The sequence below is a fragment of the Micromys minutus genome (genome assembly GCF_963924665.1).
Source record: "Micromys minutus genome assembly, chromosome: 1".
In the NCBI taxonomy this organism is placed as follows: Eukaryota; Metazoa; Chordata; class Mammalia; order Rodentia; family Muridae; genus Micromys; species Micromys minutus.
Window position 1 is genome coordinate 70,327,591 of NC_137969.1, and position 25,184 is coordinate 70,352,774.

At 46.3% G+C, this 25,184-nt stretch overlaps 1 protein-coding gene across 1 annotated transcript; it reads right to left on the reverse strand.

Annotated features, from left to right (window-relative positions):
- Positions 1-1,027: 1,027 nt before the first annotated feature.
- On the reverse strand, positions 1,028-24,968 carry F11R (F11 receptor). The gene is made up of 10 exons (XM_080929297.1): positions 24,842-24,968; positions 4,587-4,655; positions 4,378-4,485; positions 4,056-4,202; positions 3,623-3,828; positions 3,365-3,467; positions 3,138-3,245; positions 2,414-2,426; positions 2,044-2,095; positions 1,028-1,923 (listed from the first exon to the last, which is right to left on the reverse strand). Exons 1-10 carry the CDS (start codon positions 24,900-24,902, stop codon positions 1,888-1,890), a joined length of 903 nt encoding a protein of 300 aa, XP_080785423.1. The 5' UTR covers positions 24,903-24,968; the 3' UTR covers positions 1,028-1,887.
- Positions 24,969-25,184: the final 216 nt, after the last annotated feature.

Sequence of the window (25,184 nt, forward strand, 5' to 3'; positions counted from 1 at the left end):
TCACTGTGGAATCTGAATCCTTCTCCCTTTTAATTTCACCTTTTCATTTTTAGCTTTTGTCTTGAGAAAAGGTCTCATGTAGCCCAAGATGGTTTTAAACTTCCTGTTTATCTGTGGATGACCTGGAACATCTAATCCTGCCGTCTCTGTCTCAGAAACACTGGGATCTCAAGTGTGCACAACCACACCTGATTTAACGCAATGCTGGGGATCCAACCCGGGGCTCCTGGTACGCTAGGCAAGCACTTTACTAACTTTTGCTTTCCTTCCATCCCAACTCTTACTGCATGCAGAACTTCGGGATTTAAACAAAATCAATGTGAGAAGTGGACATTAAAAAAATTAGTTTTGACATTGTAAAATGAAACCGGAGGCGGCATTTCCAAAGCATATGCTAACCTGGAGAGGTGAACTCCAACTGTGACTGACTGCTACTCATCCAAAGTCCCGGGGGAGGGGGGAAGGGGATTATTTTTCTAGATTACTATAAGGGTGACGAATCCCACCCCAGCCCCACCCAGCTGAAACTTATCCTTGACTTGGCGGTTTCAAATTTCTCCTTTATTGCCCATTTGGATCTTATTTCCTCTGGAAAGCTACCGCTGATGGAAGGCCCTTTAGTGAGTTTTTAATCTCCAGATGCTGAGAGAGGGCCTGGAATATTAGAGAGCAATGACCACCAGACCTATCTTGCTAATTCCCGCTTGTCTCAAGAAATAAATGACTAGAGGAACTCTCAGAAGTCCATTATGAAGGCAGGCAGGAGAGTGTGTGGACTCCTCCCCCACTTGACTGAAGAGCTGCTTCCTCTCAGCACTGCACCACCTTTGCCCAAGCAGCGCAAGACTACGGAACTCGGTTCTGATGTCTAGAAGCTTTGCCTTGAATTAAGAACGTAGTCCCAGGGACCAGCCATAGGTAGTTGGGAAGCAGAACTTTCATGTATTTATAAAAAGTAGCCCGGAGTCCCTAAAACATTCCCCCACTTCTGACAAAGTTTGTCAAATGAAGTTTTTATTTCCAGCAACATCTGTCAAATATAAACAAAAAGAAACACAACCTTGCCAAAGAGCTAGAAAGCCCTTCTATATAACAATTATAATATACAACTAATTTCTCTCTCTCTCTCTCTCTCTCTCTCTCTCTCACACACACACACACACACACACACACACACACAGAGCCCACCAAAGAGCCAAGACTATAACACACACACATCTTAAAAGAGTCCGTGCAGTAGTTCCAGCCAAATGAAGAGTGACTGACAGCTACCAGTTCCAGCCTTTTCTTCAGATCTTTAAATCTTTCTCACTCCAAGTCTCTTGGGAGTTAACCGAGCTCTCCCACCTGGCTTGGACACGGTGTCAGTTTACTTGTATCCAGGAGAATCCCAGTGGCACATTTGTGGAGACAGAAGAGCAGGCTCCAGTGACTAGACACCTGAGGTCACCACCAAATGCCTCAGCCCTCCTTTCTCCAGTCCCCACTCTAGAGCAGCTGGCACCCCATCTGGGAGGAGAAAGCTGGGGAACTAGGCTTAAAGTCCTTATTGAGAGGCCTTTACAGCCAGGTATTGGTTTTGGGTTCCTGTCAGCCTAGTCATTATTACTGTCTAGTCTAGGACTCTTGTCCAATCCCACATAGGAATGGGGAATGAAAACTTTGTAACTAGTCTCAGGCCACCCAGTGGTGGCAAGAAAAGGAGGAAGGGCGGGAAAGAGGGAGAAATAGCTGATGTCGTTAAATTCATATCCTAGCTAGAATAAAAGCAAGGGGTCCCATGGGACCTAGAAGACATTGAAGGCATCCTGTGCAGCTACAGCCAGCAGGGGCTGGAACCTGTAGCACCTGAGTAAGGCAAGTGGACAACAGATGAGCCGCAGCAGGTCACACCAGGAATGATGAGGTCTGTTTGAATTCCCCCTAGGGAGATAAAAAATCCCAGTCAACTCCACTGTCTCATTTTGCTCACAAACACACAAACAGGCTAGAAACACCCACTTGATACACAAAGCCTCCCCTCCTCTGGGCAGGTACACTCACCTCACTTCGAGCACTGGGCTGACTGTAAATCACCTTCTTACCCGGTGCAGTTCTGTGAGCAAACCAGAAATAAGAGACACTCAAGCCCTAGCAGTTAATGTATCCCTGCCAACATCAGGGGCCAGAATGGAGGCACACTTGCAGAAAAACTGAGTGTTTAGAAGGAAGGTGTTGGCAGCAGACAGGACAAGCTCAGGAGACAACAGAAGTCTAGGTAGGTATCATTCCTTCCAAAACAGCTACTTCCCACCCCTTTCCCACACCCCCCTCCCCCAAACCCTGCTCAGATCCCACCCTGGGGCTCAGCTCAGCTCCAAACCACACACATCCATGATCTCATGAGAGAACCCTGGGACATCACTGTGCTCACCCTTTCTTTGTTCCTGAAAAAGAAAAGAAAAAAAAAAATGTGTACTGACAATTCTGGAATTTTACTTTCTTTACAAAATACAGGCATATTATAAGAATGTTTTAATCCCAAGTGCAGAGACATGGGGCTGAAGCAGTGGACTATGATTTGCCTCATGCTCTGGTAGAGGCGTGGTTTTACCAGCTACAGATCAGTTTTGGAATTCTGAGAACTTTTCAGAGTGTATATAGATGCCCCCTGAGAGGTGGGTTGGGCTGGTTGCTGGTCAAACATGGGAATTAGCTGAGGTTTTAGGAGTTATGCTCAAAGAAGAAACAAAAGGACAGAAATTAGATTCAAGGATTTTGTCTAATTCTTCTCTCCCCCATCCTTGCTTTTCTCTTATCTAGTGTTAGGAGGTGGGAGGGGTGGAACAACAATCATGAAAGTACCAGAACAGAACACAACTCAGCATGGTAATTCAGGGGAAGCAGTATGTGCTTCTTCATATGAGCTAGATAGAGTAGCTGTGCTCCCTTGGGAAGATGGCGCCACACATACAGCATGCTATCAAGGCCCTTAATCAGACAGCACCCACAAACAACACAGGGATAAAGGAACTTCCAGCTGGGTACAGTAGCACTTGAAAGGCTGAGGCAGGAGGATCACTGTGAGTTGGGAGGGCAAAGCATCAGGCCAGCCTGGCCTACCACAAACCAACAAGCTTCCAAGGGGAGATACTTACTTTCAAAGTATCCACGGCTATAGGCAAACCAGACGCCAAAAATCAAGAGTCCCAGGAGAATCAGCGTTACCAGGACGGCTGCCACGATGCCCCCCACATTCAGCTCCACTGTGAGACACAAAGGGGGGGGTCACTCGCCTTGATATGCAGCCGGTGGTGCCATCATCAACCGCATGGAACCCAGCCTCCGATCACACCCCAAACTCAGGCCCCAGCCACACTCTTACCAGCGTCCATGCGCACAGCCTCTGACCTCATGGCTGTCCCGTACCCGTTCTGTGCCTGGCAGTAGTACTCGCCACTGTCAAAGGCTGACACGGGGTCAAAGATCTAGAGGAAGAGAATAAGCTGGCTTCTTGCTCAGATAAATCAGGCACCTGTCCTATTCGTCCTCTGACCCTAAGTGAGCCCTACTGCATCTTTCTACTCCCAGGGGTCCTGAGACCGCTCCCACTCCCCATCTTTTAGCCTCTCCCCGTTCATACCAGATCCCCTGACTTTGGATCGATGGTGTATGAAGAATTGATGAAGGCTCGGGTTTTCTTGGCGTCTGCCGTGAGCATGGATATCCCGTCCTTGAACCAGGCGTACTCAGAAGGCGGGGAACCGTCGTGTTCTGAGCAGGTCAGCACTGCTCTGTTCCCAATGGTGACAGAGGAGGGGACACTGACCGTTGGTTTAGATGGAGGCACTAGGAAGGGAGACAATAAAATTACAAAGGGGCTGAATACAAGGGGCAAGAGCGTTACATGGGTGTGGGTAAGAAACCAGGATGACAGCATCAACCAAGCTCCTATCACCCCGGGAGGCTCACCCCTCCACATCCTCACCATCCGTAAGGTCTAAAGCTTAGCAGTGTGCTATCAGGTTCAGAGAAGCCACTAGCTTTAAGCCTCCATGAGACTAGGTGGCACATACCTAGCACAGTGAGGTGGATGCTGATCTCCCCGTAGTTCTGGCCACCATCCTCAGAGACCATGCAAGTATACTCTCCATTGTCTTTCCGGGTCACAGAACTGAATGTGATACCACTGGATGAGAAGGTGACTCGGTCTGCGTAGGGAACTACCAGGAGGCGAGAGCAGAGACGGGGTCAAATGGAAAACTAAGATGAACATGGCCCCCAAGGTACATTCTCCATCTTCCACTGAAGGGAAGTACTCAGAGCTCTGAGCTCCAGGGTGTGCCCCCACCCCTGGAATCCAGGTTGGGCAACTCTTAGCAACTCCCGACAACTTACCTGTGATCTGGCTGTTGTAGCACACAAGCGCAGTGGTGCTGCCTTGAACGAACTTCCATTCCACGCGGGGAGAGGAAAAGCCAGAGTAGATACAGGACAACTTGACGGCTGCAGACAGGATCAAAATGGAAGATGGAGCCCCGAAACCACAAGCTAGAATACACGCCCTCCGACCCCGCCCTAACCCTCCACAGCTCTGCCCAACTCACAGTCATTCTCAGGAACCTGGACGTCAGACTGAGAACTGTACACCGAACCCTTGCCTTGTACCAAAGAGCCTAAGGGGAAAAAAAGACAGACCCCATCAGGAGACAAGAGTTGCCACGTAGTAGGAAGAACAGACGGATCTAGGAGATGAGGCTGAGGGCATAAGGTGAAAGGAAGGAAAGTCAAGCTGGAGGGTACCCTAAACATTTTTAATAGGTTCTGCTCTACCAGTTCCATTCCTATGGGTGGAAAATATGACATTTCTTTCAAGTACAACTTCTATTTTTAATGGCTTCCTCTTTGGCTCCCAATACTCTAATTAAATCTCTACTGGTTTAAAGGGAACTTCCAGAATGACATTTCATCATGGTTCAGAGAAAGCTCTACAAAACACTGCAGACACTTGTCAAAAACAAAACAAAACAAAAAAAAAACCCCAAAAAACAAACAAACAAAAAAACCAGTCCTGGCCGGGAGCCAGCAAGCTGGAGGCAAATGGGGGAGGTGAGGATGAGGATATTTATACAGCAACTTGATATTTATACAACACTGGTTACTTTTCAAGGCGTTTTCAGAGATGTTACATTGCTTGATCTTTGAAACAAGCCCGACATACCAGCAGGACAAGAGTTATTACCCTAATTTTACATGCAGAACTCACACTACAAGTAAAGACAGATGCACTCGATCACACAGACGCTTGTGAGTCGGTGAGGACTAGAGGTGATCCCAGATCGCCTCATTAGAATTGCACATTTGCTAAATGAAGAAAAGGTTGTACAGGTTGTGGGTAGAGGCATACCAGGAAAAATAACACAGGAGTGGGAAAATTATCAGGGTTCACAGGTAAGTCCTCACACTAGTGACAGAGAGCCCTGTGAACACACGCACTCTCAAACACACACACACACACACACACAAATATACAAGCACCTACACCTTTATTTCAAAGTGTAGAGACATGTTTATTTGTAGCTTTAAGTATGAGTCCTTGGATAAACGCAGACACATACAGTGCAAGCATGCAAATGTTTTCCTTTATTTAAACACCCACAGAACTGAATATAGTCTTGGCCTGGGAGATGCCTATTTCTTATACGAAACGTAGGCGTTTGAACTAGATGGTCTCCAAAGTTCTGTCTTCCTCACGCCCTGACACCACTATTTAAAGAGTCCTTTCCTGGTCTCTGCAGTGCTGAGGATCAAAGACAGGGCCTAGTGCATCATAGGCATGTGCTTTACTAGCGAGCCACACACCCAGCCAGGCCTAAAGGACTTTTATGTGCATTTACTTCAACCAGACACAATTTGGTGAATTAGTCGAGGTATTATTTTGTGTCGGGTTTTGTTTCTGTTTTGTTTTGCTGGGAAAGGATCTTCCCGTAGACCAGACTGGCTTGGGACTTCCACTTCTGCTGTGTCATACTCCATCTTTCTAACTCAGATTAGGGAGATCTCTGAAGGATCATTCCTGTTTTCAAATCTCCACCTACAGAGGTGATGCTCCCACTGCCAGATTGTCCCTTTCTCCTTTCCACACGTGTGGATCATCCCAGGAGCTTTCCTTAACACAGAGTCCTGTGTGATACACAGCGTCCCAGATCTGTGAGTGTTTTGCCTGCACGTATGTATAACATGTCAGAGGAGGTCAGAAGAAAAAAGACTTTCAGACAGATGTGAGCTGCCATGTAAGTGCAGAAAACCAAACCTGGGTCCTCTGCAAGAGCAGCATGCGCTTGTAACCTCTGCGACCCTCACTCTTCTGTTTGGTTTGCTTTTTCAAGACAGGGTTTCTCTGTTTAGCTGAGGCTGCCCTGAAACTTGCTCTGTACACCGGGCTGGCCTCAAATTCAGAGAACCACCCACCTCTGCCTCAGATTAAAGGCGTTTGCCAACACTGCCCAGCCCAGATGTTGCTTTTTAAAAGCCCCAACTCATTGATCTATAAATTACTTTTTAAAAACAGATTTATTTTATTTATATGAGTACGCTGTAGCTGTCTTCAGACACACCAGAAAAGGGCATCGGATCCCATTATAGTCTCTTGTGAGCCACCATGTGGTTGCTAGGAATTGAACTCAGGACATCTGGAAGTCCTATAAATTACTTCTAATACTTTAACTTTGCATATTTTTCATTATAATTTTAATGTTGAACTCATACTCATTTTAACAATAGATCTGGAAATTAAATCAAATAACCCTATTAAATTAGAAACTCTTCCCGGCAATGTGATTGAAAAGCTCAGTTAGGAAAAGGCACCTCCCACTTGAGGAAGCAAACATAATCAAAGTTTGGTCTCTCCAGAACCCATGTCAAGATGAAAGAAGAGAAGCAACTTGACAGAGTTGTCCTTTGACATTGACACACATGGGTACATACACAAATAATACATTAAAAAGTTAAATGTAATCTCTAATCCCAGCCTTCGGAAGGCAAAGGTAAGAAAACTGATGCAAGTTCCAGGCCAACCTGGTCTACACAGTGAGCTCAAGGCCAGCCTGGTCTATGCAGTGAATTCCAGGCAAGCTCACTTCGCCTGGATGCTGGGAACCTTGTTCTAAAGCCTCAGAAGTTTCTCGATTTACCTTCTGTGATCCACACAGATGCTGGAACCAGGTTTCTCACTAGAAACGAAGAACTTACCCCCACAGCTACTGGAGTGCTTCCTAAAGTTACGGGCTCAAAGCTGGCTGAACACTGCCTTGCCCTGCTTTCTACTAGGGGCAGGAGCACCCAGAGATCATTATTTGACAAGGACAGGAGGGATGTGGTGTAAAGACCCCACTTCACTTCCCAACACCTGAATAGGAGGTAGAGACGGCAATGTACCCCAGCCCCTCCTCCTGCCCAATCTAGTTTCCCCCCTCCTCTTTCCACAGGTGTGACTCCAAAGAACACTCCCTAATAACGTGTCTTGTGTGATAACATATCTCAGAGGCGGCTTCCCAAGAACCCAACCTATGACCCCACCCAAAATAGAAGCGAACATCTAATTAAGCCGAGAAGCAGCCTCTGAAATTCACATGCACACACAAGAGCCACAGTGTGTGTATGAATGGAAGTCATTCCTCAGTCACTTCTGACAGTGAATGAAGTTTTCCCACAAATCAGGTAATTAATTAGTTAGGAGGGTGTGTGCACATGCCGGTCTGGAACTCAGTCTCCCCTTCCATCTTGTCCACACCGGCTCTTGTTCCTGCCATGTGTCTCCAGGCCAGCTGGCCCACAAGCTTCCTAAATCTTGAATTTTTTTTTTTTTTTTTTAAACATTGGTTCTGGAGACTGAATTTTGAACAGGCTTACTCACCAAGTGCTTTTAACCTGCTAGGCTATCCCCGGCTCCCAAGCCCTCAAAATTGTTTTTTGAGCCCTTCCTTCGAAATGATGAGATCAAAAAGATGCCAGGTGGTGGTGATAGCACAAGCTTTGCATTCTGGTGGCAGAGGCAGACAGATCTCTGGTGAGTTACGGGACAGCCTGATCTAGACAGCCAGTTCCAGGGCAGCCAGGGCTACACAGGGAAGCCCTGTCTTGAAAAGCCAGGGAAGGGCTGGAGAGATGGCTCAGTAATTAAGAGCACTGACTGCTCTCCCAGAGGTCCTGAGTTCAAATCCCACCAACCACGCGGTGGCTCACAACCATCTGTAATGGGATCTGATGCCCTCTTCTGATGTGCCTGAAGACAGCTACAGTGTACTTACATATATAAAATAAATAAATCTTTTTTAAAAAATCCAGGGATTGACTGTACCACATGCTGTCTTCTGTAAAAACACAGGGGCCTGCATTTCAATGTCTATCCAGCTCCCTCCACTGCACAAATGCCTGTTGGCTATGCCCCACCTACTCCGAGACTCAGTCTGTTATGGGGAGCTGAGATGGCTCAAGCAGGTATAGTTACTTGTTACCAAGCCTGGTGATTCAAGTTCAGTCCCCAGGTCCTACATGGCAAAAGCAGGGAGTCAACTCCCTCAAATTTTCCTTTTACCTCCATCCAATCACGCAGTGACTTAGGTGTCTGAAGACAGCTACTGTGTACTTACATTTAATAAATAAATCTTTAAAGAAAATAAAGTAATGTCTACCACGCCTGCCTACAATTCAAATCCAACCTCAGCACCACACTTGCTCTTCCTATTCATCCAAAGACATCTCAACCAATCTGGCCCACATCTTCTCATTCCCTTACTTGCGTTTGGAACCAGACTACCCACCGCAGCTGTGCTTCCTACCTGACCGTGTGACGGGGCAGGCCACGTCAGCCATTTCGAACACTCTGGCAGTCTGTAAACCGGAGATGACAACCACTTCTACAAAGCGCAGCTTACACAGGGCAATATAGATCAAGCACTGAGCCGGGGGTGCCACACACACTGTCCTCCCGGCCCTCGGGAGGCAGAGGCAGGTGGATCTTTGCGTCCCAGGACGGTCAGAGATACACAGTGAGACTCCATCTCAAAACCAACTCCAAAGAGCTGAGAACAGCATCTGACCAACACGAGGCCCCAAAGAGGCACCTGTCTTACTGTCAGTCCATCTACTCACGGCTTCCCTAGTCACACCTCGTCTTCCGACATCAACGTTTTCTTTGACCAGACATTTAAAGAAGCAGTGAGCAGTACACAAGGGAGGCTTGAACCCCAGATCTCCCTCACGGACACCGCCTCTATCCCAACCTCTAATTTAACCTCTGACCCGCTACATACTCTTACATGGTAAATCAAAACACGGAAATTCCATCCTTCCCATTATAAAGTTTCACTTACTTAAAAGAAAAAAATCTAGGGCTGGAGAGATGGCTCAGCGGTTAAGAGCACTGGCTGCTCTCCCAGAGGTCCTGAGTTCAAATCCCAGCAACCACATGGTGGCTCACAACCATCTGTAATGGGATCTGATGTCCTCCTCATGTGTGTCTGATGACAGCGACAGTGTACTCACATAAAATAAATAAATCTTAAAATTAAAAAAAAAAATTTATTTTTAAAGCCAGGTGTGCTGACGCATGCCTTTAGTCCCAGCACGCAGGAGGCCGAGGCTGGTGGATCTCCGAGTCCAAGGCCAGCCGGGTCTACAAGAGCAAGTTCCATGACAGTCAGAGCTACACAGAGTAAAACCTGTCTCAAAACCAACAAGCAAACAACATATCTCTTTCTGGTGACTTCATTTATTCCTCTTTTATGTGTTGAGTGTTTTGCTTGCACAGATGTCTGTGCATCGTATGTGTGCCGTGCTCAGAGAAGCCAGAGGAAGCGGGGAGGGGTGAAAAATCTCTAGAACTGGCACTGATGAGTCATGACGCTGGGACTGAACCTCGGTCCTCTGCAGGGGCAGCACACTTAAGCCCCGAGCCATCTCTCCAGCTCCAGTTCCTCTTCGTTTTTGTTCCGGGTGCTTTGTGTTTGTATGTGAAAGAGACATGGGCTCACTGCTGGCCTTGAACTCAAAAATTCTCCTGCCTCAGCTTCCCCAATGCTGAGCTGCAGGTGCACGCAAGCACATACACCTCCTTTCCTGAAACTCCCAACACAGAAGATCAGCCTTTTGGGCTCCCCATCTTCCGTCCCAGCTGGAGTGGACAGGCAGTGCTCTAAACAGCTGCTCGAATGCTACGCGATCCTGAGACAGTCTCAGGACCACCATTTTCAACGTGGACAAGTGAGACCTGGAGCAGTTAAGAAACCTGCCAAATAAAAAAACCAACCAACCTTTAAGATAGGCAGGAGGATCCCTGTGAGTTCCAGGACACCCCAGAATACACAGTGGGTTCCAAGCCAGCCAGGGCTACATAGAAAGAGCCTATCTCAAAACAAACAACAGCAGCGAAAACCAGGTAACTAACCAAGCAAACGGAAAAACAGAAGCTGCCCACAGACCAAGTAACAGGGAAGGCTGGCAAGGTCTCAAACCTATATATACAGTCCAACTGCAAGGTGGTGCTATTCAACCTCAGCACTCCACAGCCATCTGGCAGATCCAATCAGAAGTCCAGTCTGTGATGACACCACACTGCCTCGGTGGCAAAATGCAAATACTCAGATAGGCAAGGGAATCCCAGCCCTATCTGAGTTCTGATAAGCTTCCCATTTTCTCACGAACTCTGCAGTTGCAACACAAAAAACCACTTCCCAGCTGTTTCCCAATCCCTGCCTTCGCTCTAGCTGCCTCGCTATGGGAAACGCCCTTTCCCCTGGTTATCTGGTAGGCACCAGTCCCTTTTCCTCCTTCCGGGAAATAACCAGCCACACCCTAGTCCTCTTAGAAGCTCTTCCCTAGGCTTTCTTTCATTATCCCCTGCAAAAACACCATTGAAATGTTTCTCAAGCCTTTGATTCTAGCACTTGGGAGGCAGAGGCAGGTGGCTTTCTGAGTCTGAGAGCCAGCCTGGTCTACAGAGAGTAAGTGTCCAGTCAGCCAGGGCTGTTCTGTCTTAGGGGGGGGACCCAACCCAGAACTCTGCTATTATGTATAAAAGTCCCATGACGCTCCGGTAATTGCCCAAACAGCAGAGACCATGTCTGATTTGTTAATCTAAATATTACTCAACCCCTAGCATAGTGCTGAGTGTCATGGAACACAAACAAATTAGGTCATAGCAGACCATCCACTTTACTATCTATTGCTGAGGTTTTAATCTTCAAAAACAAGTCCAATTCTTAAATGGGAATGTCAGATGGGGGAACAGCAAATTCAGCCAAAAACAGGCTTGTTTCAAAATCCAATCTCTGTAATATTTTAATACTAGCACACTTTTTTTAAGTCCTAGCTTCAGGAAGAAGACAACTAAAATTATTAATTCTTTTTGTTTTGTTTGGGATGGGGTCTCATGTAGCCCAGGCTAGCAGGCTAGCCTCCACTTTCTGTACCTCCTGCCGTGGCCTCCTGAATTCTGGGTTACAGGAATACTCCGTCATGCGTGTTTCATGCATCACTGAGGACTGAATCCAAGGCTTCATCCTTTCGTGTGAGGCAAGCACTCTGCCAAGGTTCCCAATGCCTAAAACCTAGTCTTGTCTTTGTTTGTAAGGTTTTGTTCTTATTTCACACAGGCCAGGAGAGGGCACAGATGCACACACAGGGGCTGTGGTTACTGGTGGTTGTTGGCCTCCCAACGCTGGAACTAGAAACCAAACTCGGCTCTAAACTGATGAGCCATCTCACAAGTCATAAAACCTAGGCAGATGTCAGAAGAGGGCCCTGGATCCCCTGCAACCGGAGTTATGGACTTACGCTAGGGTAGTATTTAGTAATATTTAGACTAACAAACCAGACATGACTGCTGCTGTTTGGGCAAAGCATCATGGTAGGAAATGATCATGAGGGTGCTGGGACCTCAACCCCAGTTCTCTAGAAGAACAAGTACTTTTAACCTCTCCAGACCCCTTAGTTCTGTAATTTTTTTTAGATTTATTTATTTATTATATATAAGTACACTGATGTCTTCAGACACACCAGAAGAAGGCATCGGATCCCATTACAGACAGCTGCGAGCCACCATGTGGTTTCTGGGAATTGAACTCAAGGCCTCTGGAAGAGCAGTCAGTGCTCTTAACCACTGAGCCATCTCTCCAGCCCAGTTCTGCATTTGAAAACCAAAGGGGTTTTCTTTTTATTCTGATGTTTTAGTCTTTTGAAACAGTATTTCACTATGTAGCCCAGACCGTCCTTGAAGTGGCTGTCTAGAACAGGCTGGCATCAAACTTACAGAAATCCTCATGGCCCTGCCTTCTGAGTGAGTGCTAGAACTGTGCTTGAGATTGCTTGCTTACCCTGCCTCTCCAGACTACAAAGTGATTTTAAATGTTATCATCTTGAAACAATATTTATGTTCTCCACCCATAATTCCCACTGTTTGTAAATGGAAAGAACAGCTGCACCTGGGATGCCATGAGCCTGCAGGTGTTGCACACACAGTGGCTTGAGGCTGCACCTGGGATGCCATGAGCTTGCAGGTGTTGCACACACAATGGCAGAGGCTGCTTCCTGCATCTAGGGGTGCACACTGGTACCCGCAGACCTCCACGGAAAGGACAGAGAGCCAAGAGTAGAAGAGCCAGAAAAACTAATGCAAGGTCCAAAAGAGCAAGAGATGGGAGAGAGAAATGCCTGTGCTGGCTGGTTCGAGTCAACGGAACACAAAGGGGAGGTGAGAGCTCCGGGAGGGCTGGAAGAGAGTCAGACATTACCACTTGGTCACTGAGGTGACACCAGTATCAATAAAACACATCATCACCCTCATTCATTCTGTGGTTCTAAATCAAGTGAAAGCTAGTCACAGGAACACATAAGTGTAATCCCGGTACCTGAGAAGGAGCAGCCAGAGAATAAGGAGTTTGAGGCCAGCCTTAGGTACTTGGTACATCTGAAGCCAGCCTGCCTGCGCTTCATGAGGCCAGGTTTCAAAGACAACAAAACAGCACAACAAACCACAAGTGAGAACTGCTTAAAAAATGAGTTTTAGGGCTGGAGAGATGGCTCTGAGTTTAAGAGCACTGACTGCTTGCTCTTCCAGAGGTTCTGAGTTCAAATTCCAGCCACCACATGGTGGCTCACAACCATCTGTAATGAGATCTCATGCCCTCTTCTGGTGTGTCTGAAGACAGCTACAGTGTACTCACATATAATAAATGAGTAAGTTTTTTTTTAAAGTGGGTTTTATTTGGTGGGGGGGGGTGGGAAAGAGAAAGGAGGAGAATCCAATCACTTCATTGTTTTTATGACAAGAGGAACCAAAACAACAACAACAAAACTTCATGAACACTCAGTCAGCCGGAAAAGAAACTCGTTGACCAGTACACTGCTTTTGAGGTAAGCTCCAAACAGGTTTATGTTGTTTGGGCTGCACTGTTTCCCCAATTCTCAAACTTACATCCTAACTCCCAATACCTCAGAGGACATATCTGGAGACAGAATCGTTAAAGCAGCAATAATGTTAACATGAGTTATCACTGACTCCAACTCAGCTGGTCTCCCCATAACAGAGGCACAGAGAGGCATACTTGGAACATGTGGCATGTTGACAGACGACAAGAGCAGGTCCATCTGCCAGCGAGGAGGTCTCCTGGAGGACTATTCCAGCCAGCACCTTCTTCTTAGACCTCCAGCATCCAGAACTGTGAGAATATTTTTGACAAGCTATGCGACCTGTGGTATCTGTTGTGACACCGGCCCTAGCAAACTAACACAGCCGTCCTCTGACTTCCGTGTGCACCCATATCTGCACATCGCATGCATAGAAAGAAGGTGCGAGGACATGCCTGCAAAGAAACAGGTCAGCTTGCTCTACCAGTGACTTCATTGCATCTGAACTGTAAACAGAGCATGACCAGGAAAGCCACCGACTAAAGGAACAATGTCAGCAAACATCTTCTGAATATTCACTATGTGCCAGATACTCCAAGCCCTTCAGTGATTTATTCACCTAACTGTACACTAATTATATGAGACAGATGCACCTATAGCTCTGGTCTCTAATGAGTGAGTGGGGCACAGAAATTTATTTGCTCAAGGTCACAAAACGAGTAGGTGGCAGAGCTAAAATTGGAATTCACATTATCTGGTTCCAGTACGTGATACTGAATCAATCAACTGCTCTAATGCCCCACCTCCAGTGTGTATGGACTTGCCTGTGTGTATGGATACGCACATACCAATGTGCCCACAGGGAGGTCAGAAAACAATCTGTGGAACTCTTCTTCCACCACGTGATCCAAGAAATCAAACTCAAGTTGACAGGTGTGGTTGCAAGCCTCTCTACCCATTAAGTCTTCTGGCTGACACTTTTGGTTTTTTTAGACAAAATTTCACATGCGCTGACAATATAACCCATATATGTCCTTATGATTCATGTTTTAGAGAAAAAGATAACCCTTAACTTTTTTTCCCTCTTCCTTCTGCAAATGAAAATAACAAATGAAGTGGCAAATGTAAAACAAAAGAAAACCAAGCCAGGCATGATGACCCACACCTGTAATCCTAGTACTCGGGAGGGAGGAGGATCGGAGTTCGAGGTCATTCCTCCTCAGCTACACACAGGCCAAGTCTGGGCTGCATAAACTCCTACCTTAAGGGGAAACAAACAAAATAACACTGTGGCACCCCCAAAGCCAATTTAGATCAGTCTGAACTGGCCAAGTATCTCCAAAATATAAAATTAACATATGAAATGATGCGCAGACACGATGTGCAGTCAATGCTCCCCTGGAATTCACATAGGGCAACATTCCTGTGGCTTCTGTGTGCTACGGTTAAAGACAAAATGTTTAAGGCTGGAGAGATGGCTCTGCTGTTAAGAAGAGGTCCTGAGTTAAATTCCTGGCAACCACATGGTGGCTCACAACCATCTGTAATGGGATCTGATGCCCTCTTCTGGCGTGTCTGAAGACAGCTACACTGTACTCATATAAATAAAATAAATAAATCTTTTTTAAAAAATAAATAAATAAAAATAAAATGTATAAATAATAAAATAGCCCAAGCATATTATTATGAAATCTCTAAGAATGATTCCACTTGGCAATCTCCAATATCTGAGCTCTTCTGCCCCATGTTCTATATTTCTGAAATAAACAGATATATCTGAAATATCATAACTTAGAGCAGTAGTTGGTTCTCAGCCTTCCTAATGCTGTGACCCTTTAATACAATTCTTCATGGTGTGGTGACCCAAACCATAACATCATTTTCATTGCTACTTCATAACTGTAATTTTGCTACTGTTATGAATCGTAATGCAATGGTCTTAGCTGACCCCTGTGAAAGGGTTGAGACCCAAGGCTGAGAACCAGACTCTAGAGGAAAGAGGAGCTAGGAAGGTCTTGGGAAACCAGGGCAGAAGGGTGAGCACAGGCCAACTTGGACTACAGAGTGAAACCATGTCTCAAAACAAGAGGGAGGGAGGAAAATCAGATAGACTACAAGAAGAAACACAGCCAAATAAATAGGAGAGGCAAACACAAGGCCAGAAACTAGAGGGAGGCCAGGACTGAGTGCAGCGTGACGGCAGACACTTGTCTAGCTGCAGAAGGCCCCGAGGTCCGTTCCCAGCTCTATGAAAGGAGGAAAGAGACGGGAGGAAGAGGGGGAGAAGGACCTGATATCAGTTAACAGTGGCACACTGTATCAGAACGGGAAGAATGTTCACATACACATTAAAGGTGAACTGAGGTAACAGATGAGAAAGAAATGTGAGCTGTGGGGAGGAGGGCACAAGGATATCAGAGCACAGATGTCAGGGGGACACTGAGAACGAAAAATGGGGACATACATGAACATACATGAGTAAGAGGACAGGAACTGGAACAGTCACAAAATATTAACAAGTCAGCCACCATATATTTCCATAAGAGATATTATTTCTCTCTCTCTCTCTCTCTCTCTCTCTCTCTCTCTCTCTCTCTCTCTCACTCACTCACACACACACACACACTCCGTAGGTGTCTTCAGACACACCAGAAGAGGGCATCAGATCCCATTACAGATGGTTGTGATCCACCATGTGGTTGCTGGGATTTGAACTCAGGAGCTCTGGAAGAGCAATCGGTGCTCTTAACTACTGAGCCATCTCTCCAGCCCATCCTTGTAACATTTTCAATCCCAGATTGACCTCAGGCAACCAGAACCTCAGAAGTGGAGACAAGGAGGTGTAACACTGACTTTGTAGCTAGCCCTGGAAATCAGTCATCGAAGAAATAACAATAGAATGATAGAATGAACAGCTGTGGCAAACTGCTTTTCCAGATCAAATGCAGGTCTTCATGCTTGCACAGCAAATGTTTAGCTACTTCCCCAGACTCTCAGCCCATTTCATAGACGAGGAAACTGAGGCTTAGAATAGTTACCTCATAAGAAGGTAAGAAAGGGTCTTAGGCCTGTCCAATTCTTCTGGGTTTTGTTTGTTTGCTTGCATTTATTTTACTAGTACTAGGGACTCTATCCATGTTTTTTATTTTTATTATTATTATTATTATTATTGTCATTATTATTATTATCATCATCATCATTATTATTATCATTATTACTATTATCTGTTGCAATATCCTCTTCAACTCAAATAAACCCATTCAATGAAAACACAACTCAGTAATTAGGAACACAAGCAGCATGTCTATATCGGGCAAATTTACCACTACACTCTCTAGTCCCCTCTAGGAGATCCCTTATCTCTTGCTGTATTTCCAGGCCTCCTGTTCCGGTTCCTTCCTCTCCTCCCCTAGACTCCTCCTCTTCCATTTTACTCCCTGACCCCTCCTCTTCCATTTCCTCTCCTTTTTCCCACCTCTTCTCCCTGTCTAATCATGTATTGACTTAACATAAATCTACAATTATCAACATTTTTATTTTATGTGTATGGGTATTTTGCCTGTAAGTATGTCTGTACCATCCATGTAAGTAACATATGCCTGTAGAGGCCACAGAAGGCCTCAGATGCCCTAGAACTGGAGTTATAGATGGTTGTAAACTGCAGGGTGGTACTAGAAATTAAACACAGGAAGAGCAGCCAGTGTTCTTCAACCCACAAGCCATCTCTTGCCAAGTATTTCCATTTTGCCTTCTGAGGTTCCAAAACTCACAGCCCAAGCAAAGAAAACCCGTCTACTTTTCAAGATCTAGTTCAAATGTCCCTTAATCCCTCTTCTTCCCTGATAATCAAAGATAAGCTTAAAGATAAATATATAATAAAATTAACTTATTGTTAAATGGAATGAGAAAGAAAAAGAAACTAAATTATATTTATAAAAGATAAATGTCTATGAGGTTGGAGAGATGGCTCAGGAGTTAAGAGCACTGATTGCTCTTCCAGAGGTCCTGAGTTCAAATCCCAGCAACCACATGGTGGCTTACAACCATCTGTAATGAGATCTGATGCCCTCTTCTGGTGTGTCTGAAGACAGCTACAGTATACTCATATACATAAAACAAATAAATCCTTTTTTAAAAAGTAAATGGCTAAATTATAGCATAGTCGTACATCATACAATGCAACAGAGCTTGTTCAAGGTTTCTGTTTGTTTTTTGAGACAGGGTTTCTTTGTATAGCCCTAGTTGTCTCAGAACTCACTCTGTAGACCAGGTTAGTCTCCAACCCAGAGACCTACCTGCCTCTGCCTTCTGAGTGCTGAGATTAAGGGCCTGTGACAACACTCATGCCCTTTGTTCAAGTTTCAGGTTTTGTTTTTGTTTGTTCTTTCCCAGTAAATACAAGGTCTACGTAGTCCTGGCTGTCTTGGCACTCTATCTGTAAACCAGGCTGGCCTCGAACTCAGATCTGCCGGCCTCTGCTTTCCACGTGCTGGGATTAAAGTGAAGCAGGACCACCGAGAAGTTAAGCTTTGATATTTACGCACAGCAATCATCCATAGATGCCTAGAATGAAGGAGTGGGAAGTGCTTCAGTTTAAGAGTACTGTGATTTTTCTATACAGTGCTTCATTTTCCCTTTCGCCTACCTGGAGCAGGCTATCACTCTTGTTGTTGAGAGTGACTCACTCTGTAGGCACAGACAAGACTCCAGCTGACTCACCACCCTCCTGTCTCAGGCTTCCTGGTGAGAGATTATAAACAGCCTCCAAAGAAACCAACTACACTTCCATTACTTTAGTAGGGTTTTAGGGGCAGGGGTTTTGTGTGTGTGGTTTTTTTTAAAGATTTATTTACTTATTTTATGTGTATGAGTACACTGTCGCTGTCTTCAGACACACTAGAAGAGGGCATCAGATCCCATTACAGATGGCTGTGAGCCACCATGAGGCTGCCGGGAATTGAACTCAGGACCCCTGGAAGAGCAGTCACTGCTCTTAACCACTGAACCAGCCCTGGATTTTTTTTATTTTAATTTCCTCCTCCTCCCTCCATTTTCTTTTCTCCCCACTTCACCCTACAGCACAGGTAGGTGGCCAGGCAGTTAAGGGAACAGATCACCACCAGCAAAGGACACAAGTTTAGTTCCCAATACCCAGCCATGTGGCTCACAACTGACTGTATCTCTCACTCCAAGGAATCTGATGCCCAATTCTGGCCACCTCGGGCACCCAAACATATATGCTCATATACACATAAATAATAAACCAACAAAAAATATGAATAGAGGCAAAGATGGATAATGCCCATTCCAGAAGCCAATAGGTCATTAAGTAGGAATCTCAGTGACAAACACAGATAACAATCCCTTATATAATTCTTGGTCAGGCAGCCCCAGGGGCCCCAAAACTATGAAGGTTTGCTCTTAGCTGCCCACCAGAACTAGACAGTAAGACTCCACTGCTAAACAGTGTTACTGAGCTGTGGACCTTGTATGCTATAATCCCAACCTACCAAGCAAACCAGGCTCACTGATGTAATAATGGCCGGGCTGTTATAGGAATAATCAACTACATTCTGAGTACACCAGAGTACCACTCCACAGGAGGGAGGCTATGCGCAGGGCCACAGACTCCATCAAAAGAACTGGGCAGTCACCATCCATAGGCCATGAGACCTGCTACTTTAATCTGCTAAATGAACACTCGATGCAACGGCCTCCTAACTGTTTATAGGAGTAACCAAAGAAACTTCCCTTTTGCAGACGACAGTGGTTAAAGACGGAGATACTGAAAATAAATGACTACTGAGTATTCATCTCTACATGGGACATCTACAATCATCCCCACCAAGGCTCTGAGGACATCACAGAAAGGGGAGTGGAAAGAATGTCAAAGAGGTTAAACTGAAGAGACGTGTGAAGGCGCTTTCTCCCAACTCTGGATCCAACCCCCAAGTCCCACAGGGCAGGAAGTGAAAAGAAACACGCAACAGCTCACCTCAACACATTACAATCACACACACATACACCACAATAAATAAATATAATTTTATAGATTTTTAAAAGCTGTACCAGCTGGAGAATGCAGAGAAGTTATGAAAGGCTCTTTATACATACTCTTATTATATTTTATGTACGTGCACCGTCATCCTCAGACACACCAGAGGCAGAGGGCATCAGATCCCATTACAGATGGTTGTGAGCCACCATGTGGTTTCTGGGATTTGAACCCAGGATCTCTGGAAGAACAGTCAGTGCTCTTAACCGCTGAGCCATCTCTCCAGCCTGAAAGGCTGTCTTCTAGGCAATGTACTCCAGTTTCACGCTTAACCTGAGTTAAGGTAGCTAGCTGTGTTTGCCTGCACAAGTCTGGACCTACTGAGATTTGGTCAGGATGGGGAGGAGCTTCTGGTCTCCTAGCACTCACTCCCTCAGTAGCTACTGGAAAAGCTACAGTGGTGTTGCCACAGCTGTGTTCCTCAGGAACCAATAGCTTGCATTACCACCACCAAGGCCCTGGTTAAACTCAATGGATCACAAAACAGAAACACAAGCAGAGCAGAAGGCCAATGAGATGTTTCAGCAGGTAAAGAAGTGGCCGTCGAATTTGACAACCTCAGTTCAATCCCATGGGATGAGAGCCAACTCACACTAGCTCTTCCCTGACCTCCACATACACATAAAAAAATGAAATTAAAAAAAAAAAGTAGTCCTAGGCTGGGTGTGCTGGCGCATGCCTTTAATCCCAGCATTTGGGAGGAAGTAGCAGGCAGAGCTCTGAGTTCAAAGCTAGCCTGATCTACATCTACAACAAAGTGAGTACCAGAACACCAGGACAGCCAGGGAAGTTGCACAGAGAGACCCTGTCTTGGAGAAAAAGAAAAAAGAAAAGAAAAAAATTAGTTCTTAAAAAAATAAAAAATAAAAGGAAAGTGGTGAAATCGGGAAGAAAACCTGCTGGGAGAAAAGGAGATGGATGGTTGTAAAATGGGATAAAGGCAGAGAGGAAAGAAAGTGTGCACATGATCAGAATGCACTGATACAACGGCACCATCACAAACTGTTTACAAGTCCTGCCTCAGCCTGCTGACATTACTGACCCATGCTAAACTCACTGCCTGCCTTTCACTCCCAACTCACTCTGCTTAGCTGACAGCCCAGCCGCATATTCCAGCTGGAGCTCAAGCTGGAAACAAAGAAATAAGTCGGCTTCAGTCCTCCCAGGCTCTTGATTTGGATTGTCTCTGAACCTCCACGGAGACTTCAGATACTGAACAGAGGGCCCCACCCCCCACCCCAACGTCGGTGTTTTTGGACTAGAGTATCGAGCCCAGGGCAAAGCAGCTACTTCCTTCTACTGTTTTAATAGGAAGCCCTTTGTTTTCTCTTTATACAACATCCTGTTAACTATTAGAATATTCCAAGGTGCTTTTATGCTACTAGTTTTTAAAAAAGAAGGAAGCTGAGAAAGAGAAGCCAGCCAGCCAGCCTGTGGCTGTGAACTTCAGAAGACCTCTCAAAAGCTTTCTAGATGTTGGAGTGCCTGGATACAATACCTGAGCAAGAGGGAAACTGAGTCCTACTACAGAGCAGGCTCAACGCTCTGCAGATGGTAGAATTGATTAGGGCATGGGGGGAGGGGTGGCTTTTACTCCCCGGCTCCCTCCGGCCTTTTGCAGACTTTCCAGTTTTACCTGTTCAGACCCCCTCCCCCGCCTCCCCCAGAGCAACGGATAGCCACTGACGGCAGGGACAGCACTCGCTCAAGGGACCTGGCATCAAACTTCCTGCCAGCCAGCTGCTTCCTCTAGTCCCACCCCCAAAACCGTAAAACAAATGACACATGCTGGACTTTGGACAGAAACTCTGCTTATCAGGGAGTCCCAGGCAGATGAATTCCAGGGTTTCAATGCCTGGAAAACCCCAATATGCATTTGCTCATACTGCTACCCACACCCTCCTCCCAATCCAAAGAAACTTCTTTCTCATTTAACCTTTGCTTTGGACACCTAGCTGAGCCCGTGAGTTTTAAGATTTCCTAGTCTGAAATCCAACAGATGTGAAAATCAAGCCCCATGACTTCCTAATTTACTACATAACATGCGTGTAGCACTTCAACCCACCTTTGGGGGTTTGGGAGAGGGCATGTCAGCAGCCTCCCCTGTGGATTCCTGCTGTGTGCAGAGGGTGGCAGAGCCAAGCAGCCAAGACCATATCCTCAATAATACCAGAGTGTAAAAAACAGAACGCAGTCCAAGTTCTGTGAGTTCAAGGCTACTAGCCTGGTCTACCCAACAAATTTCAAGCCAGCTAAGGCTACCACCCAGTGACTATCTCAAAAAGAACAAAAAGAGAGAAAGAGAGATATCTTCAGGCTATATTAATTAAAAACCTAGATGTAATCGAATGCACACTCCAAGCCTGGTTATACATTTTGTATAACCAAACAGTAGAAAAATATACATAAGAAACTCTGGCAGGTAGAGAAGCGGGGCAAGAAGAGAGTAGAAGTGAGCTACTCCACCTTTTGATAGATCCTGAATCTCAAACCCTATCAACCAATGCATTTTGAATAAACAAATCATTGGAACCACAGCAGCTCTGCCCAAAGGAGGATGAGGCTAGGGTCCCTTGACAAGCCCAGGTCACAAAGATGACAAAGTATCACTGACGAAAGCCTTCCAGAGCCAAGCCTGCTGGCATCCTGCCTGGCACTTCCTCCTGAAGAGGTGGCTACTCACTAGTTTCTAGCTTCAAGAGAACCATTTTTTCCTGGGGGGTGGGGGTGGGGGGAACAATAGCACGACTTATCAAACCATGGTTTTGGGGGAGGTCTGGACCTGACCGAAGGTTGGAAATACTCAAAAGGGTTTTCTTTAAAAGCACAAACAGAAAACATCCCAATTCTGATAAAAATCAAGGAAAAAAGTGGTGTGTCTCCGCTGTGTGTGTGTGTGGTGTAGAAAAAGTCAGCATTCCAACTCTGTCTTACTTTTAGATACAATAAAAGTTGACCTATCCACTGGCCCCTGCTTGTACCTGAACCTTTTCCAAGTTCAGGTTCTCTAGGGAATGAAATGCAGCATTCTGGGTCACCAGCCACACCCCCCAAGCTCAGCTCTCCCAGCCTGACTGTGGTCTGTGTATCCTGCCCACGGTGTGTCTCAGGCTGGAAGAGCCGTCCACTTAGCGGGCTGGGCTCATACTTAACTACCTCGCCCATGGCGAGAAGTAACTCAGAGAGAAAAGAAGTAACTGGAGCAAGCTGTTTGTGCTTCCCACCAGATGCCCCCACAAGAGCCCCCACTTTACAACTTTTCCTGCTTCCTCTGACCTAGTCTAGAGAGCATCCTTACATCCTCACAAAATCCAAAGGGGTAACGCTGTGCCATGGTGATCCTTTCATGTCTGTGTAGGGCAGCTATTACCCCCATTGATCCTCATAACATGCGGAGGACAAGTATTATTACTTCTGTTTTATAGTAGAAAAGACTGAGATACTAGCCTAAGGTCACAAGACAGAGAAAAAAGCCAGAACTCCTGATGAGTGGCCTGCCTGACATTGTCATCCTCCTTTGCATTAACCAAATGGCTCCCCTCCCCCAGATCTATTTTGATTTCCGAGTATTCCTCCGCCCACCGCCACCCCCGGCATGTTATTTTCAATGACCCACTGCCCCGCCAAGCAAATGCACCACCTCAACTTCACTTGAACCATGGCTGCTTGCTCCAAATGATCTTGTCACAATCCTTTCTATGATGGTGTGCACTAGAATCAGTATAGGAAATTGGGGGAAGAGAAAAGGAAGAAGGGGAAAAGGGTTGGAAGGAAGCAGCTCCAGAAGTTTACATAAGCCTAACAACTTCAGTCACCGATCCAGAGGAAACAGTACACAAAACAGGAATGTGGGTGTGGCTAACAATCTAAGATATGAACAAAAAAGAAACAAGGGAGAGCTGGGGCAAAGAAAGGAAGGGGCAACGGGGAAACAGAATTCAGAGGTGAAGTGAGAAGAAGCTGGGAGGAATTTTTCTTTAAATAACAAGGCAGCCGATTCTGAACCGGTAGTTTAGACAGTTCTTATGCCGGAGACTCCCACAGAATGGGAGTCAGAAGCCTCTGGTTCCACCCCCAGCTTCGACCTTCTTGTAAACTGGAAAGGCCATTTCCTCTCTCTAGACTCCTCTCTTCTGTAGAATGGAGAAGTAGACTCACCTACTGTCTTGGACACTCCAAGGTTTTACAGTTGTAATGAGAAACAAGGGCTCGATCTCTCCATCTTGGGGAAGAAGTCTTATCTTTGCTCTCCCAAAAGGTATCAAAACATTCGGTCTTTAGAAAACAGCACTACTGCCTGTAAAGGTTAATTTCCTTTACCCTCTCTAAAATATGAACCTCGAAGGGTAAGACATTCGTGCGGAACACATTCCAACAAAACAACAGTAGTGTATGACACTCAAGAATCAGACACAGCACACCCCAGTTCCTGGGTTTGGTCCTCAGCTCCAAAGGGTGGTGGCGGGGGAAATGAGACAGATAAATACACAGGTGCTGACACACACTGACCAAGGGAACAAACCAACCAACCAACCTCACACTCAACCTCATACAAACACACCTCGAGACATTCATGCCCTAGCATGCGAGCCTGGTTGTTTCGCAGGAAAAGGAGTCGACAAAGAAAAAAAAAAAAAAAAAACTCCCATTCCGGGCAAGGGGGAGGGCAGAGTTCTGGCGCTAGGGAGATCCGGCCAACCAACAGACCTACTTTTCCCCCAGGGAATCCTCATTCAGTCAACAACCTTAATTAAGGACTCCTCGCTAGCTATTCAAGAAAAGGAATTCTGAATCTGAGAATTTTTAGGGAATTCATTTTTTCTTCAGACGCTGAACCACGGCATTAACCCCAGGTCTACAACTTAGCAAGAGAGACACTTCTACAAAAGTCAAGAAAAGAAACCTTCCATACCCATCCAACCCCTCCTCATTACATTTCCTTCTAGGACATTGAGTCAAGAAGTCTGGGTGAGAAGCTCAAGGTTTCTCTGAGACATCAGAGGATGTCGGAAGGGGCAGGATAGACCTTCCCAGGAGCATACAATGGAGAGAAATGGTTAGCGAAATAGTTGGGTGTGGGAAGGGTCCTTGGGACGTTAGGGGAGACCTAGAACCGTGGACCCTCCCGGTTACTTTTGGTGCTTCCGCAGAGAGGGTACTCCCGGCACCGAGTAGGAGGTAGGGTCACAGATCACTGGCTGGAGGAGGGGAGCCAGCCAGTCTCCATGTGGGGGAGGGGAATGGAGAGTGACCAGACCCGGGCGGAAGAGTGGACTCCTAGGGCGAGGCAGGCAGGCAAGCAGGTTTCTGGGCTCCTCCCTTCCCGTCGGCGCGTGGGGATCGCCCTCTTCCAACCTCTCACCGGACCCACCTACTCCTCCAAGAACTCTGGAAACTCACCCAGGATCACAGACGTGAAGAGAAACAACAGTTTCCTCTCGGCTTTCCCCTCGGTGCCCATTACAGTTACAATGCCGACGCGACGGGCGCCGCAAGTCCGATGGGAACAGCCGCACGATCCAGTGCCCTGGGCTGGACTCTAGCAGCCAGGTTAAGCCCGGTCCGCCTTTCTCTCCACGCCCGGTGGGCGGCGCCCAGCTGCCCCGCGTTCCGATTGGTGAAGTGAGAGGGAGCTCCCATGAGTTGCACCGTACGCAGGTGCAACCCCGAACTTTCCTCCCTCTTATGTCCGATTGGTGGCTTTCACCTTTAGAGACTTCTGGTTGGCCTAAGAGACTGTCGC